The sequence below is a fragment of the Anabrus simplex genome, chromosome 1 (genome assembly GCF_040414725.1).
Source record: "Anabrus simplex isolate iqAnaSimp1 chromosome 1, ASM4041472v1, whole genome shotgun sequence".
Lineage (NCBI taxonomy): Eukaryota > Metazoa > Arthropoda > Insecta > Orthoptera > Tettigoniidae > Anabrus > Anabrus simplex.
Window position 1 is genome coordinate 1,719,034,156 of NC_090265.1, and position 16,552 is coordinate 1,719,050,707.

General features: G+C 38.2%; 1 protein-coding gene across 1 annotated transcript in view; it reads right to left on the reverse strand.

Moving 5' to 3' along the window:
* The window catches only part of LOC136858715 (myrosinase 1), a 96,368-nt gene that overhangs the window by 30,763 nt on the left and 49,053 nt on the right, over positions 1-16,552 (reverse strand). Inside the window, exons 4-5 of the mRNA XM_067138456.2 lie at positions 10,167-10,289; positions 7,795-7,981 (exon numbers count right to left, since the gene is read on the reverse strand). Coding sequence (XP_066994557.2) covers positions 7,795-7,981; positions 10,167-10,289 — 310 coding nt within the window. The remainder of the gene's footprint in view (positions 1-7,794; positions 7,982-10,166; positions 10,290-16,552) is intronic.

Genomic DNA, 16,552 nt, shown 5'->3' on the forward strand with positions numbered 1-16,552 from the left:
ATTCATCAGTAAGCTTAGCATCATGATCTCTCGAATAATTTCCGGCAATAGTGTCTATGTAAATGTTTGTACAATTGGTAATAGTTCTGATCATTACATCATCCACGAATAGTGAAAAACACTCGAGCATTGACTTAGCACTTTTAGCACGAGCATTGACACCAAGGAGATGTAATACTATGTTTTGTTGCCGCCTCCTAACGTTCCTTGGAAGGGATTTTTCTTCCACTTAGTCTGTTTATCTTTAACCAAGTAATGATTTCCTCCTTCATGGTGAACTGAATCACTCTGTCCATCATTATCTTCCTCACTATCAGCCTCTGTATCACTGTCTTGGATATGTTCCTCACAATTATCGTCTTCTGGATCGGACTAATCAAAATCTTCTTCATAACCTTCATCTTCTTCTAAAAGTTCACGTATTCTAGCCTCCAGTCGTTCATAGCAACACATTTTCACTGAAAATTATACCTTCACCACCCAAGCAAGAACTGAGTACTGAGCAGGAAATGTTACGAAAGTGGTCGCGCAGGGCTATGACGACACCCACGTGTGAAGAAAGAGCACTAACGCCTGTCACAGCAATTGTAAATATAAGCACTCGCTCAACACTTAGAGAGGTATAAGAAATTACAGCAAGCTAAATGTACTTGAGTTTGCCTTAAAAATGGCAACACCCCACACGACTCTTTGAGGTTAAGGACATTTTTCTTGGATCTTTCAACACTTTTTTACCAGCTTTTATCAAGAATTTTACAACTTCAATGAACCATCTTTTATCAAGTTTTTTACAACTTCAATGAACCATCTTTTATCAAGGATTTTACAACTTCAGTGAACTTTTCTTTACAAGTTGCTTTACGTCTTATGGTGACGATAGGACAGGAAAGAGCTTGGTGTGGGAAGGAAGCAGCCATGGCTTTAATTAAGGTACAGCCCCAGCAATTACCTGGTATGAAAATGGTAAACCATGGAAAACCATCTTCAGGACTGCTGACAGTGGGATTTGAACCCACTATCCACCGAATACTGGATACTGGCTGCACTTAAGGTGACTGCAGCTATCGAGCTCGGTCCTTCAGTGAACTTAAGTGCTGTAACTTGCAATAACAATTTTCTCCAAGCTAATTATTCTAACCACAAAAGCTGGACTTTCAGCCTCAAATTTGTTTTCCATAAACTTGTGTGATCTGTAATATGGAAATTCCAGACCTACTTCAAATAAATTTTGGGCATAGCAATTTTTACTTTTCTACAGCTTCACCTAATTCGTAATTTTTCTTCAAGATTAGCCTTCTCTTTAATTAGGAAATTGGTTTTCAAATACTTTGTTATTGTTCAAAGGTTTCTTTTTTTAATTAAATGGTCCTCCCCAACAAGTTTCTTTTCATCCGTAATTTACCTAAGATTGTTCAATTCAAATTAGACTTTAAATTCAACATTATTATAGATTTAAAATTTGGTTGTTGTTAAATTTTGTTAAGCAATTGTTAGTTTTCATCCTACAAGGGTAAGGGTCAAAATTTGCACAGGTGTCTGTGAGAAATTGGTACAAGTCACTGCAGGTAGAAAACCCGAGGGAAGATGAGAAAAAGGGAACTGTTGCTAAGAAGTTTGGAAGTAGGAGGAAGGAAAAAGGTAGGAAAGGGAAATGTGAAGTACTGGATAGGAAAAGACAGGTGAACAGGGTCAGGGGAGGGAGAAAGGGGAGGAGGAAGTAGCTTCTACAGCTGTCAGGAAAGATAGGGCTGACCAGGAGGGGAGGGGATCAAATGAGGTGGGTAGGGTTGAGGCTCTGGTCATGGGGGATTCAATTGTTAGTTATGTGGGGAAAGTGTGTGGAGGAAAGGGAACCAGGGTAGAGTGCTATCCAGGAATTAGGTTGAGGCAGATGTTGAGGAAAGTAGAAGAGAAGGAGGGAAAGGAGAATGTGATAGTGTTTCACATTGGTACTAACAATGTAAGACAAGCAGGTATAAGTAACAACATAGTTGGGGATGTGTGGGATTTGGTAATTGCAGTATGGGTGAAGAAGATTGTTATCAGTGGGATCAATCACTGCTGATCTGCTGCATTTAGGGCAGTCGCCCAGGTGGCAGATTCCCTATGTGTTGTTTTCCTAGCTTTTTCTTAAATGATCGCAAAGAAATTGGAAAATTATTAAACATTTCCCTTGGTAAGTTATTCCAATCCCTAACTCCCCTTCCTATAAAAAAATATTTGCCCCAATTTGTCCTCTTGAATTCCAACTTTATCTCCATATTGTGATCTTTCCTACTTTTAAAGACACCACTCAAACTTATTCATCTACCAATGTCCTCCCACACCGTCTCCCCACTGACAGCTCAGAACATACCACTTAATCGAGCAGCTCGTCTCCTTTCTCCCAAGTCTTCCCAGCCCAAACTTTGCAACATTTTTGTAACGCTACTCTTTTGTCGGAAATCACACAGAACAAATCGAGTTGCTTTTCTTTGGATTTTTTCCAGTTCTTGAATCAAGTAATCCTGGTGAGGGTCCCATACACTGGAACCATACTCTAGTTAGGGTCTTACCAGAGACTTATATGCCCTCCCCTTTACATCCTTATTACAACCCCTAAATACTCTCATAACCACGTGCAGAGATCTGTACCCTTTATTAACAATCATATTTATGTGATTACCCCAATGAAGGTCTTTTCTTATATTAACACCTTGGTACTTGCAATGATCCCCCAAAAGGAACTTTCACCCCATCAACACAGTAATTAAAACTGAGAGGACTTTTCCTATTTGTGAAACTCACAACCTGACTTTTAACCCCATTTAACATCATACCATTGCCCACCGTCCATCTCACAACACTATCGAGGTCACCCTGCAGCCACTCACAATCTTTTAACTTATTTATTACTCTGTACAAAATAACATCATCTGCAAACAGCCTTATCTCTGATTCCACTTCTTTACACGTATCATTTATATATATAAGGAAACATGAAGGTCCAATAATACTGCCTTGAGGAATTCCCCTCTTAATTATTACAGGGTCAGATAAAGCTTCGCCTACTCTAATTCTCTGAGTTCTATTTTCTAGAAATACAGCCACCCATTCAGTCACTCTTTTGTCAAGTCCAATAGCACTCATTTTTGCCAGTAGCCTTCCATGATCTACCCTATCAAATGCCTTAGATAGGTCAATCGCAATACTGTCCATTTGACCTCCTGAATCCAGGATATCTGCTATATCTTGCTGAAATCCTACAAGCTGAGCTTCAGTGGAATAACCTTTCCTAAACCCAAACTGCCTTCTGTCAGATAGGGATCTGCACTCAGATGGCCTTCACGTAAACTGCAGTGTATGGGACCCTCACCAGGATTACTTGATTCAAAAACTGGAAAAAATCCACAGAAAAGCAGCTCAATTTGTTCTGGGTGATTTCCAACAAAGAGTCTTCTTCTTATCTTATTTCCTTTAATTCCAAGTGGAACATAGGGCCTCGACGAAATTTCTCCAGCTTGCTCTATCTGCCGCCAATGCTTTCACCTCCCCCCATGTCTTGTTCACTGCAGCAATCTCCTTGTCTATGGTTCTCTTCCAGGTAATCCTCCGTCTGCCTTGCCTGCGATTGCCTTGTGGATTCCAACTCAATGCCTACCTTGTGATACTTCCTTGTGGTCTTCTCAGGTTGTGCCCAATCCATCTCCATTTTCTTCTTATTATCTGTTCCTGTATGGGACTTTGACTTGTGGTCTTCCAAAGGTCTTTGTTTGAGATAGTCTTTGGCCACCATATTCTCATAATGTACCTCCAACACCGATTTTTAAAAGTCTGTGACCTTGTGGTAATGTCTTTGGTCACTTTCCAGGTCTCACTTCCATACAGTAACGCAGATTTAACATCTGATTTGAATATCCTTAGCTTCGTTTTTATACTAATGTGAGGGGATCTCCATATTGGTCGTAAATGTGCAAAAGCTCTTTTGACTTTATTTATACGACCCACCACATCTCTAAAAGCACCTCCATCCTGGCTTACCATGCTTCCTAAGTAGCAAAATTCCTCTACCCTTTCTACATCCATTCCATCTAGAGTCAAGCTACAATTGTTATGATGGTTTACGCGCATTTCCTTAGTCCAACAAAAGTGCAGTGTTACAAAAATATTGCAAAATTTGGACTGGGAGACTTGAGAAGAAAAAAAAATGAGCTGCTCGACTAAGTGGTATGTAAACTCTTTCAAGATTAAAATTTTTAATTCATGTAAAGTTTAATCACTAAAAATATATATTTGTATTGAAAAGGTGGACACAATAATTTTAATCTTGAAAGAGTTTACTTATTCTATCTTCAATACGGAACAAAATGAGATTAGTTACTTGTAAGTGGTATGTTTTGAGCTGTCAGTGGAAAGATTGCGTGGAATGACATCAGTAGACAAATAAGTTTGAGTGGTGTTTTTAAAAGTAGGAAAGATCAAAATATGAAGATAAAGTTGGAATTCAAGAGGAAAAATTGGGGCAGGAAGGGGAGTTAGGGATTGGAATAACTTACCAAGAGAGATGTTGAATAAATTTCCAATTTCTTTGCAATCATTTAACAAAAGGCTAGGAAAAGAACAGATAGGGAATATGCCACCAGGGTGACTGCCCTAAATGCAGATCAGGCATGAGTGAAATTGAATTGATCACCTTTTCCACTCCCTTCGCCTATCAGCCATAAATAGTCCTACTCTTTATATGACTATTTATTCCAAGGAGCATGATTTAGAACACAAGAAGGGACAAAGTTAAAAATGAGCACATAAGGATATCAGTTAAACTGGAAAAGCTACATGAGAAGATAGAGCAGAAGAGGTTGAGGTGTTTTGTACAAAGTGAAAGATGGCAGAACAGAGTTTGGAACTGCAGTTGCATGGAGAGAACATGAACAGGATGGATGGATTTAGTAAAGAAAACATGGTCTAGTGAACGAGAAGTAGTGAAGATGACAAGGAGAGATTATGATGATGTACTCTGCATTTTCAACATTTCTTCTACTAGTTTGTTATGAGGTGACTTTAGAGTGGGTATTTGAATAGCAAGACACCTGTCACTTTTAATCTCACATATGTCCAAATTTAATTACAATTTTAATGACCCTAATAACCTAAATCACATCATCATCATCATCATTTCCCCTTATCCAGCTCATCTGGGGTCGTGGTATTTATGGTAGTTCTCCATCTTCCTATTTCCTTCCACGATTTTGTCCCAGTCTAAATTTCGTCTTCTTATGCCGCTCTTCACTGATTCTATCCATCTTATTCTAGGTCTTCCTCTTGCCCTCATACTTTGCCTCCAGCATCTGTCTTGGAATTCAATTCTCCTCCATCCTCTTTACATGTCCAAACCACCTTAGTTTTTTCTTTTCAACACTCTCATTTAGCTTTCCTATCCCAGCTTCCTTCCTAACATCTTCATTTCTCACTCTGTCTTCCCTTGTCTTTATCATACTTCTTGGGAATGTCATCTCACCGACTTGAATTCTACTCTCTTGCCTGGTAGTCAAAGTCCAAGTCTCGGCTACATAAGTCAGTATGGGTATATAGTACATTTTGTACATTATCTCTTTACTTTTTCTTGGTATTTCTTTGTTTCAGACAATTTTTCTTACACTTTGGTAGAATGCATTACCCTGCTGTACCCTCCTGCTAATCTCCAAGTCTGCCCTAGCATTTTGCATTAATTCACTTCCTGGGTATTAAAACCCCTAATAACCTAATACAAGACGTAGTTTACCACAAACCGCTGAAGATTATTTTACATTGTGTGAAAGAACTGGGTCGGGTTCAGGGAAACTGAGTTGGTTGCCGGGAGGGGTTAATTTATCTCTTTACATATCATGTTATTATTCGATTATTTAGGCAAAGGCCCTAAATATTTTCTCTGCCTGCAAACCTCCTATATCTTCAAGTGATCTTTGGGTTTAGGAAAGGTTAATCCACTGAAGTTCAACTTGTGGAATTCCAGCAAGATATACCAGATATCTTGGATTCAGGAGGTCAAATGGACTGTATCGCAATTGACCTATCTAAGGCATTTGATGGGGTAGGTCATGGGAGACTACTGGCAAGAATGAGTGCAACTGGACTAGACAAACGAGTGACTGAACGGATGGACATATTTCTAGAAAACAGAACTCAGAGAATTAGAGTAGGTGAAGGGGAATTCCTCAAGGCAGTATTATCGAACTTAAGGTTTTCTTATATATATAAATGATATGAGTAAAGATCTGGAATCAGAGATAAGGCTTTTTGCAGATAATGTTATTCTGTATAGAGTAATAAATAAGTTACAAGATTGTGAGCAACTGCAACATGATCTTGATAATGTTGTGAGATGGACAGTAGACAATGGTATGATGACAAATGGGGTTAAAAGTCAGGTTGTGAGTTTCACAAATAGGAAAAGTCCTCTCAGTTTTAATTACTATGTTGATGGGATGAAAGTTCCTTTTGGAGATCATTGTAAGTACCTAGGTGTTAATATAAGGAAAGATCTTCATTGGGGTAATTACATAAATCCAAACCCCACGGCACTTAACGCCCTTGAAAGGGCCTTGGCCTGCTCAGCAACCGCTGCTCAGCCCGAAGGCCTGCAGATTGCAAGGGGTCATGTAGCCAGCACGACACATCCTCTCGGCCGTTATTCTGGGCTTTCGAGACCGGGGCCACCATCTCACCGTCAGATAGCTCCTCAATTCTAATCATGTAGGCTGAGTGGACCTCGAACCAGCCCTCAGATCAAGAGAGAAATCCTTGACCTGGCCAGGAATCGAACCCGGGGCCTCCGGGTGAGAGGCAGGCATCCTACCCCTACACCACGGAGCCAGCACTTATTACATAAATGGGATTGAAAATAATGGGTACAGATTTCTGCACTAGGTTATGAGGGTGCTGAGAAGTTGTAGTAATGATGTAAAGGAGAAGGCATATAAGTCTCTGGTAAGACCTCAACTAGAGTATGCTTCCAGTTTTATGGGACCCTCACCAGTATTACTTGATCCAAGAACTGGAAAAAATCCATAGAAAAGCAGCTCGATTTGTTCTGGGTGATATCGGACAAAAGAGTAGCGTTACAAAAATGTTGCAAAGTTTGGGCTGGGAAGACTTGGGAGAAAGAAGATGAGCTGCTCAACTAAGTGCTATGTCTGAGCTGTCAGTGGAGAGATGGCATGGAATGACATTGAGTTTGAGTGGTGTTTAAAAGTAGGAAAGATCAAAGTATGAAGATAAAGTTGGAATTCAATAGGACAATTTGGGCACATTATTCGTTTATAGGAAGGGGAGTAAGATGTTGAATAAATTTGCAATTTCTTTGCAATCATTTAAGAAAAGGCTAGGAAAACAACAGACAGGGAATCTGTCACCTGGGTGACTGCCCCTAAATGCAGATCTGATCAGTTGGTTGGTTAGCTGGCCAGTCGATCAGTCGGTCAGTTTGTTGGTTGGTATCAGTTGAAAATAACTCGTTTAACTTTGGCGAGTTGGTTGTTTAAAGAAAGTCAAATGCCTTATACAAACACGGACCTTGGCAACCTAGTTTGAGTTATAGACCAGGGATCAGATATACAGCTTCAGTTTACTAGGAGCAGAGTGGTCAGTTCCTCTCTGCTATAATCTACAGCACATGAGCTAGCCATCCATATGGCGACCAAACCCAGGGATGCTTAAATTCGGAAATTTTGCTGGATGTGTTGCTTCAGCAAGGCCATGCCATTGGCCCAAATTTGGTTTAAAGATCCTAATTAATTGCTCTAAATGTAAACTCACCTCGCTGGGATGGGCGATAATTCTTATCGTAGAGGTGGTACACCTGAGCGTGTGCCTTGAGGATGGTGTGTACCGCCAGGTAGTCGCCACCCTGAGTGTGCAGGTTAATACCAGGAGCCAGGTGGGTCCAATCAGCAATTGAACGGACCACATGGAGTGGTTCATTGAATGTAAGCCACAGTTTGACCTGTAACATAGATAGCTCTTGTTCCATCACTCATTTCTGTAGTAGGCTGCATGAATCACAGAATGGTGCAAGAACAATGAAAAGTACTGATCTTCTTATATGTTGTAAAGGGTTTAAAAAATAAAACTATTTACTTTTTATTTGTGGAAGTGTGAAAGAGCACATTCACTGCTGTGACATTTTCCTATGTTTTCAACTACCCGATTTCTTCTTTTATGTGGAATAAACAGGTTTGTTTGCTATTACCTGTATGTAAACACACTGCTCTGCTTTGTGACATGGTTTTGATTGCAGTTTATAAATTTCATTATAATGGTCCGTATCGACACTATAAATATGGCTTCGATTTGCAATTGTAATATTTACCCAAAGGAATTTCTTTTGGTTTTAGGAGAGATTTATTCAGATTTTGATTTTGATAGTGATGAAGGTTATGCAAGGGATGTTGAGGAAATTTTGGAAAGTTACAGCACTGACAAAGTGTCATGAGGTAAGGAGAAAAGTCATCATGAACTCAATGTGCATTTTACATGATCTGATGGTGAGTTTGTGCCAATAGTACATGACTTCTTGAAGTTGAACCCAAGCTTAACCAATACTAATGTCAGTCCAGATTCCTCAGTATTAAAACATTTTTATATTTTAACTAGCAAGATAGGAACCTCCGTGACTCATGTGGCAGCGTGCCGGCCACTCACCGCTGGATACTGTGGTTCATATCCCAGTCACTCCATGTGAGATTTGTGCTGGACAAACCAGAGGATTGCTACAGGCTTTCGCAGCCAGCACATTTCCTATCCTTGCCACTAGATGGCTTCATTCATTCCATTCCTGACTCAGTCAGATGACTGGAAAAAGGCTGTGAATTTTCATTTCAACTAGCAAGATACCTGTGCTTCGCTACGACTTTAAAATGTTTATTATTCAATTATTCAATGTTTTACATTTTGGAGAGTCCACTGTCAGCTGAACCTGTAAATTACGTCCTCAATTCGTGCGTCAAACGGTTTTGGGGGAATGATTATACTTGAGCCTCGTACAGAAGAATCTACTGAACTGTAGATTATGTACCTTTAAGATTCAATCCAATGAAGATGACCCAAAATAGGGGTTAAAACATGCATGGTTGTTAATGTAAAAATGTTATCTTCATAGATGAAATAAATAATGTATTGAATAGGAAGACTCAATTAAACATTTATGCTGTACAATTGATACTGTCAATATGGATATGAAGTTGATATCATACAACAATATCGCTGCTCGTTTGAGACATATTTCCACAACAATGAAATTAGTGTGGAAGTGGTAGACAGTGATGATACTATGGTATGACAACTTAGTCACAGTGTAACACAACGGAACACATTGTAACGAGTGTGGCACTGACTCTTCCTCCTGCTTCCTTCCTGACTGCTTCAGAGAAGACTATTTAATGCACTCCTGAGATTTCCTTGACTCTGAACCATAAATGTCTTAGGCTACAATGGGCCCAGTAAGTAATGGCTGTATATGCATTAGATGATACCATGGTAAGTGGAATGATTCAGCGTGCATTGTCTAATATAATACCAAGCACAACGGTGTGAGGCACAGATGGCCATTGTTCATGATCTTGATTGCTTCTCACCAGTACACCAGCAAAGCTGTAGGGACAGAACTTATTTCCACTGCCTGATCCTCATTTGTCTGTAACTTGTGTTTACATGTAAGTTTCACACTGCAGAAGGTTTGTCCAGCAGTTCACTCTTTCAAAATAAGCCATAATTTGCTCAGTTTAAACTAAATTATATTCATTAGTGTAAGAGAGGGCCAAGAGCCCTAACTTCCTAAATTCGCCACTTAATAAAGACACAGATAAATAAATAAATAAATAAATTAGTTAATTAATATTAACAATGTCATCAAATCTGATGTAAATGCAGCTAGAATGAATATAGAAAATTCAATTGGACCCTTCCTTAAAGGAAACTACAAGTTTATCTCACTCTAGGGTATCTTTGACCTGTGGGCAGTTTGATTCCTGTGCATATATCTCTTTACATAAAATATAATAATAAAATAATAGTTTCAGGCACAAATTTCTAAATTCCATCTAATAAAATGAACAATAGTTACTCTCAGTAACACTAAATGAGTTACAAATGACTTACTGAAGGAATGAAATGTCCACAATGCAGCTTACCCGGTCTCCCAGGCTGTCAAACAGAACCTTTGCGTAGTCCATGAAGTAGTCTGCTAAAATGGGATTGGTCCAGCCACCAAGCTCTTGCAGAGGTTGTGGGAGATCCCAGTGGAAAATTGTCACCTGAGCAAACAATACACGCTGACCATCACAAGTACCTCACAGAATGTCCGTTATGGAAACTGCCTAAAGCAGCAGAACAGACCTTCAAGTGACTACTACTACTACTACTACTACTACTACTACTACTACTACTACTACTACTACTACTACTACTACTGGGAAGAAGAACGAAGAAAAGCCTGCCAACAACTTGGCCGACAACTCACGCCAGGGAATCTGGTTCAGATTATTTAGAGAGCCCGTTTGCCTGGAACACAGTAAAGGCAATGGCGACAAGCATTATGGGGATGAAGGAGAAAGAAGAGAAAGGAAGAACTTAATAACATACATCACTCCATTCTGATGTCATGCCGACAAGCAGTTCCAGAATGGTCTGAGTGAAGAGGGCAGGGGTTTTTAGTTGGTGGAAATCCAACTCCCACACAGAGTGGTGTCTTTAAAAGACTTTCCCCTGCCATAACAAAAAAAAACCTACTACTACTACTACTACTACTACTACTACTACTACTTGAGGGAATTCATAACTAGGGGCCACAAGTCAAGAGAAGGCCACATAAAAATGAGGCACTAAAGAATCAACTGCTCAACAACTCCTTGTATCAAAACATCCTTGTAAATGTACAAGCCTATAATTGAACAGGAGTATACTTCTGTATGGCAGACTGCATAGGGAGGAGAGTTTCTAAACCGCAGTTAAGTTTGAAGGACACATGGCTAGCAAAGTAGTCAGTGAGGTGGTGGCTTCCCTACCATCCATAGTTTTAACTCGGAAGCATTTTATTTCTATACCGGACAGAAAACGTGGCAAATTAAAACTCATCCAGAATTATCGAACACTAGCTATAAACATGTATATGTATGTAATTTTAATTACTTACCGTGAATATTGGATGTACTCCATCGCAGAGGTTCTTAGGATATTACTGAATTTTTTTGCAACAGCACGTTAGTGCAAAAAAGGCATAAGAATCATTCCACAAATAAGTTTAATGCCAATCAAAGCCCTTGCATAATAGTGTTGGAAATGAGCAGTCTTTGATTCTATATTTTCTAGTTGGAGGTGTTGTCTGTTGTTTATATTTATTCCCTGAATTACCTCTTTCCTGGTGAATTATGTAAAAAATTTTGGTATCAAAAAATAGTGAAAAGTCACCACGTGTCCCAAAGCATGTTACTCTTATCCATCGGTGCGAATTTCCCAAAATTGCGGAGTAAGTAACTATGTCCTAGTTACAAATTTATGCTAACTAATGACAACACAATGTTCCTATTGAAGTAAAGGATCGAGGCATACTGCTAGTTTCGATCGGCCCACTGGTGACCCAAAGGAATTTTTATTGTATCTTCCATTCATATCGCTTCGGATCACCCTGTGTTCGGATTTTTGTCTAACCTATATTTTTACGCAGAATCGCTTGCATGGTTATGGTGAATGAAGTCTACAATGTTGCTGCCTTTAGATGGCACATTGTTGTTCAATACGAGGAGTACCACCCTTCTGATATCTTGTGGAAGCTATTCCAGTCCCTAACTCCCCTTCCTATAAATGAATATTTGCCCCAATTTGTCCTCTTGAATTCCAACTTTATCTTCATATTGTGATCTTTCCTACTTTTAAAGATGCCACTCAAACTTATTCGTCTACTATTGTCATTCCACACCATCTCTCCGCTGACAGCCTGGAACATACCACTTACATTACAAGTGACTATTCTCATATTAAAATCCATATTGAAGATCAAATGAATGTAAAAACAATAAATTTATTATTCCACCTGTTCAATACTCAACTAGCTTACAAAATTACGATTTCATCCTTATTTTATTGCTGAATTATTAAAACATGGTACATGTTTTGCTCATTTTCTGAGCATCTTCAGCCACTTTAGAATCTTAAGGTGAATTGGGAATATTGACCTAAAACTTACTGTATTTGATTAATTTGTCATTAGCAAGCTTAAAATTAATACAATTTTTAAGAAAACATGGTTAAATACAATTTTCTTGCATATTGTGTCAAATGGTTATGATCTAAGAATAACAGGTATTCACATCCAGTTGAATCTATCACAATTTTCTTGTATATAACATCAAAATAGCTGGTCTAAGTACAACAGTTATTTACATTCAAATTGAAACTATTATAGTCATAAAGGTTTGTTGTTTACTTAAAATGTTTTATTAAAATCTTGAAGAATCATTGTCACTTCTTATAAACTTGAAAAATTAACTATACTACACTCTCAAAAACATTTTATGAGAACAGGCTAAAGAATTATTGTGTTTGTTGTCTTGCTATCTGCAGCTCATGAGCGAAACATGTACCATGTTTTAATAATTTAGCAATAAAATAAGGATGAAATCCTAATTTTGTAAGCTAGTTGAGTATTGAATAGGTGGAATAATAAATTTATTGTTTTTACTTTACATACCACTTAGTCGAGCAGCTCGTCTTCTTTCTCCCAATTCTTCCCAGCCCAAACTTTGCAATGCTACTCTTTTGTTACAAAAATGTTGCAAAGTTTGTATTTGTTTGTATTTATATTTGCCTTTTATTACTCCTGAAATTGTCCTCAAACTACGAAGAAGTATGTATCTTTCTGATAACCAAATCGGCATGAGTATTGTGTAAGGGCACTAATGCGTCCCCACTGGTTTCCTGGAATATGTGAGTTCTTCATCATTTTTATTAAAAGTGACCTGCAGTATAGGGACTGTTAACTTTGGAAATGACAACTACTCTGGATTTTGGTGCATTCTATTTCTCCCATGTTCCTACATCCTCGTATCTCGACATTTTCTTTAATATGTTGTACCTATTACCATTCTCGAGCTTCATTTATAAATGAAAATTGTATTCATACTAAGTGATCATGTGTACTAAAACTTTTAAATTTATTTACACCTTTGTAAAATCAAAATACTTTTTATTATTATAATTAATTTTTCTAAGACGGTAAACTGTAGTCCTACTTATGGTTTCAGTGAATTAACCCTGGTGGAAGGTTTTAAGGCCCATGTGTGTTTTCACCAAGAGGTATGAAACTTTGTTTTAGCTTTTCTTTTATTCCCTTTCTTTTTCTTGTATTGGGGTTTGTGCCATCTGGTAATGACCATTGTTTTATCTTACTGGGACTGGTCATTCATGCCGTTCTTTGCTTGTGTTTGTTGTCATGATGATGTTCATTGTGCTGGTGATGATTATTGCTTTTTTCTTCTGTTGTTGACCGTGTTGGATTGGAGTTGAATTGTGTCTTTGTGGCTATGCTCCTGGTTCACGTGGAATTTTGGTCATATTACTACACCTTTTAAAGTTACCTTATTATATTTTCCCCTTACTTGTGTTGGTCATTCTGTCATAGTGACTGTTATGTTTTTCATTTAATACTGATGATGCATGCATTTCGCATCAGACTCTCTTGGGGAAACTCGCTGGATTATAATGTGATGATTTTAACAGAATAAAGCTGAACTTTGTTCCTTCCAAAGCGAATTTAAAAAATCCTAATCACTCTTGTACCTCGGAGGTTGTTGTGTTTATCAGAATCGTTGGATTTTTTAAATTATTTGATTGTATCTTTCTAAGTGAGCCACTCACATTTAAGGTTTATTTAATCCTTCTAATTTGTCATTTGGGTTTAGTTAAATAGTCTAATTATTATTTACTTTTAAGAGGATGATTTTCTCTGTTGTGGTTTCCCATTTAAATTTTATTTTTTTGAATTAAAAGATTTCATTTTCTCAATGTAATACATGTTCTTTCTTTCAGTTAGGTTAAGCACTTTGATACCAGGTACAGTTGTTCTCTTGAATTTCCATGGTTTTGTCATGACACCTCTCCACCAGTTAAGGTAAGTTCTTTATTTTGTTTGTTATTTGGTGAAGCTTTATGGTGTCTGGTTTTTCTTCCTGATTTGTTTTTTATGAACTAGCTCATTTGCTGTAACAGCTGGTTCAAAATTTGACTGCCGTTAGCATAGTTGTGGTTTTGACTGTGCTAACTGGTCAGTGAAATATCTTAGGACATAACACTTGTTTTATTTTTTCACATGGTACAAGTGCCTTCAGTTTTATGTGTCACATTTACTTTCTATAAATCTATTCACAATATTACGCCCAAGTTCTCCACTTGTGTTATACTAGTTTAAGTTCCTCGTAATACTTCGGTTTGTATGCTTACATAGGTGTTCTGGTCATTGAACATTATATATGCAACAGGCCTTACACCTGGCAAGCAACTGTGTTTACATGGCCGTCACAAGTTCACGGACACTCACCACAAGATCAAAGTAAACAAATCATGCATTTTCCCACTGTCTCTGTTTGTAAACTCTGTACTTTTATTGAAATCAAAAAATGAGGTGTTCCTGGGTGGGGATTTTTGCAGGCTTCTCCTTGGGGTAGGCTCTGTTGTCACGATGCCTCTGGGCCAATTATTAATATCCCTTCCTTTCCATGAATGTACTAGGTATACAACACCTTCACATCTCCTTTCCATTACTCGTTCATTTGCCATGGCCTAAGAGCTACATAGTATAGCTTATGGCCCACCCACTCCTCGTTGAGCATGGGAATGAAATAACTATTTGATTGACTGATTGATTTAAATTTTGGTAGCATTGAAAACATTCACACACAAGTTGTTACGTAGCAGTTTATCAGTTTCTCTCCTTTTAATGTGGTGAAATGCACACTGCAAGTGGCACATACAGTATAAATAAAATGTGGGAAAAGAAGAAAATATTTCAAAAATTCTAAAAAAAAAAAAAATAATAAAATAAAAAAAAGGTTCCAAAAGTACATTTTTCTGTGGAAAAAGTATTTCCACAGCAAATCTGATGGGTATACTTAAGTTCAACAGGTCCTCCATTTGAAGTCCCATTAGATTAGAAGGAGAGGCTGAGATCGCTTTCCTCAACACAATCGATATTACAAATTCGAGGAAAAAAGTGACTGTGACATTCCCAACACAACAGTTTGTCCTACTGAAGTAGAACCAATGAGTAAAAATTATTAACTTCATCATTTGAAACTTTCGAAAAGACCATGATATAAATAACTCATACTTGTCAAATTCAAAGCATGTTTATTTTGAGAAGCAAAGTAGAGAATGAAAAAGCTGTACTGTTAGTTGCCATCCTTGGAGGCCTAGGTTCAATTGCTGGTAATGCAAGAAATTTAAGATTTATTTGCACTAGTTTATGCACTGGGGGTGCACCTGTAAAGAGCTCCACCACCTCAGAATGAGGACACAAATTTACATTAGACCACCTCCATAGAGTAACAGTTAGTGGTATTAGCTAGTATCCTTAGAGGCCTAAGTTCTATTCCTGGTACTGTCAGAGATTTAAGATTTGAAGGAGGGCTGTTATATGGTTAAGGTCACATCCATCAAGGGTATGCCTAAAGAGAGCTGTACCACCTCGGGTAAAGATATGAATTTATATTATGTTTCAGCAAATTCTAATCAGCTTACTCTTATACTGAAACATTCATACGACTGTCTGGTCACACAGCAGATGAACTGGAGAAGTATGCTTTGAACACCCTATCATCCCTCAACATCCCCATAGAAAACGTGAGAGAAAAGTGTTACGATAATGCACATTATTCAAGGTTAGAAACTAGAATTCAGTCTCACAATTGATAATCCTTGTTTGTACATGTTCAACATACTTATAGGTACATCAGCAGCCCACTGTTGTCTACAGGCAACAACAGTTTTCATGTTTCTTCAAGAAGTGTGCATATTTCCTAGTGGGTCCCTATCACAATGGCTGGAACTCAGCAGTAACGTAAAACAGAGTAACCCAAGTGCAGTAGCATAACCAGGACTGGCTGATGGGAGGGTTATAGTTACACAATTATATTAGAACACAATGAACGTGCTATTGCTTGTTCTTGTGCGTCTGTGATGCGCACATGCAGGACTTGTCATTTAATGACACTGATACAACTGAATTGTGTTGATGTTCAGAATGCAGTTCACTACAAAATCTTACATTAAAATACAGAACACTGGGCAAGTTAGCTGTGCGGTTAGGGGCGCGAAGCTGTGAGTTTGCATCCGGGAGATAGTTGGGTTCGAATGCTACCGTCAGCAGCCCTGAAGATGGTTTTCCAAGGTTTCTCATTTTTGCACAAGGCAAATGCTGGGACTGTACTTTAATTAAGGTCATGACCACTCCTCACTACACCTAGGACTTTCCTACCTCATCGTCGCCTTAAGACCTATCTATGTTGGTGCAACGTAAAGCAAATTG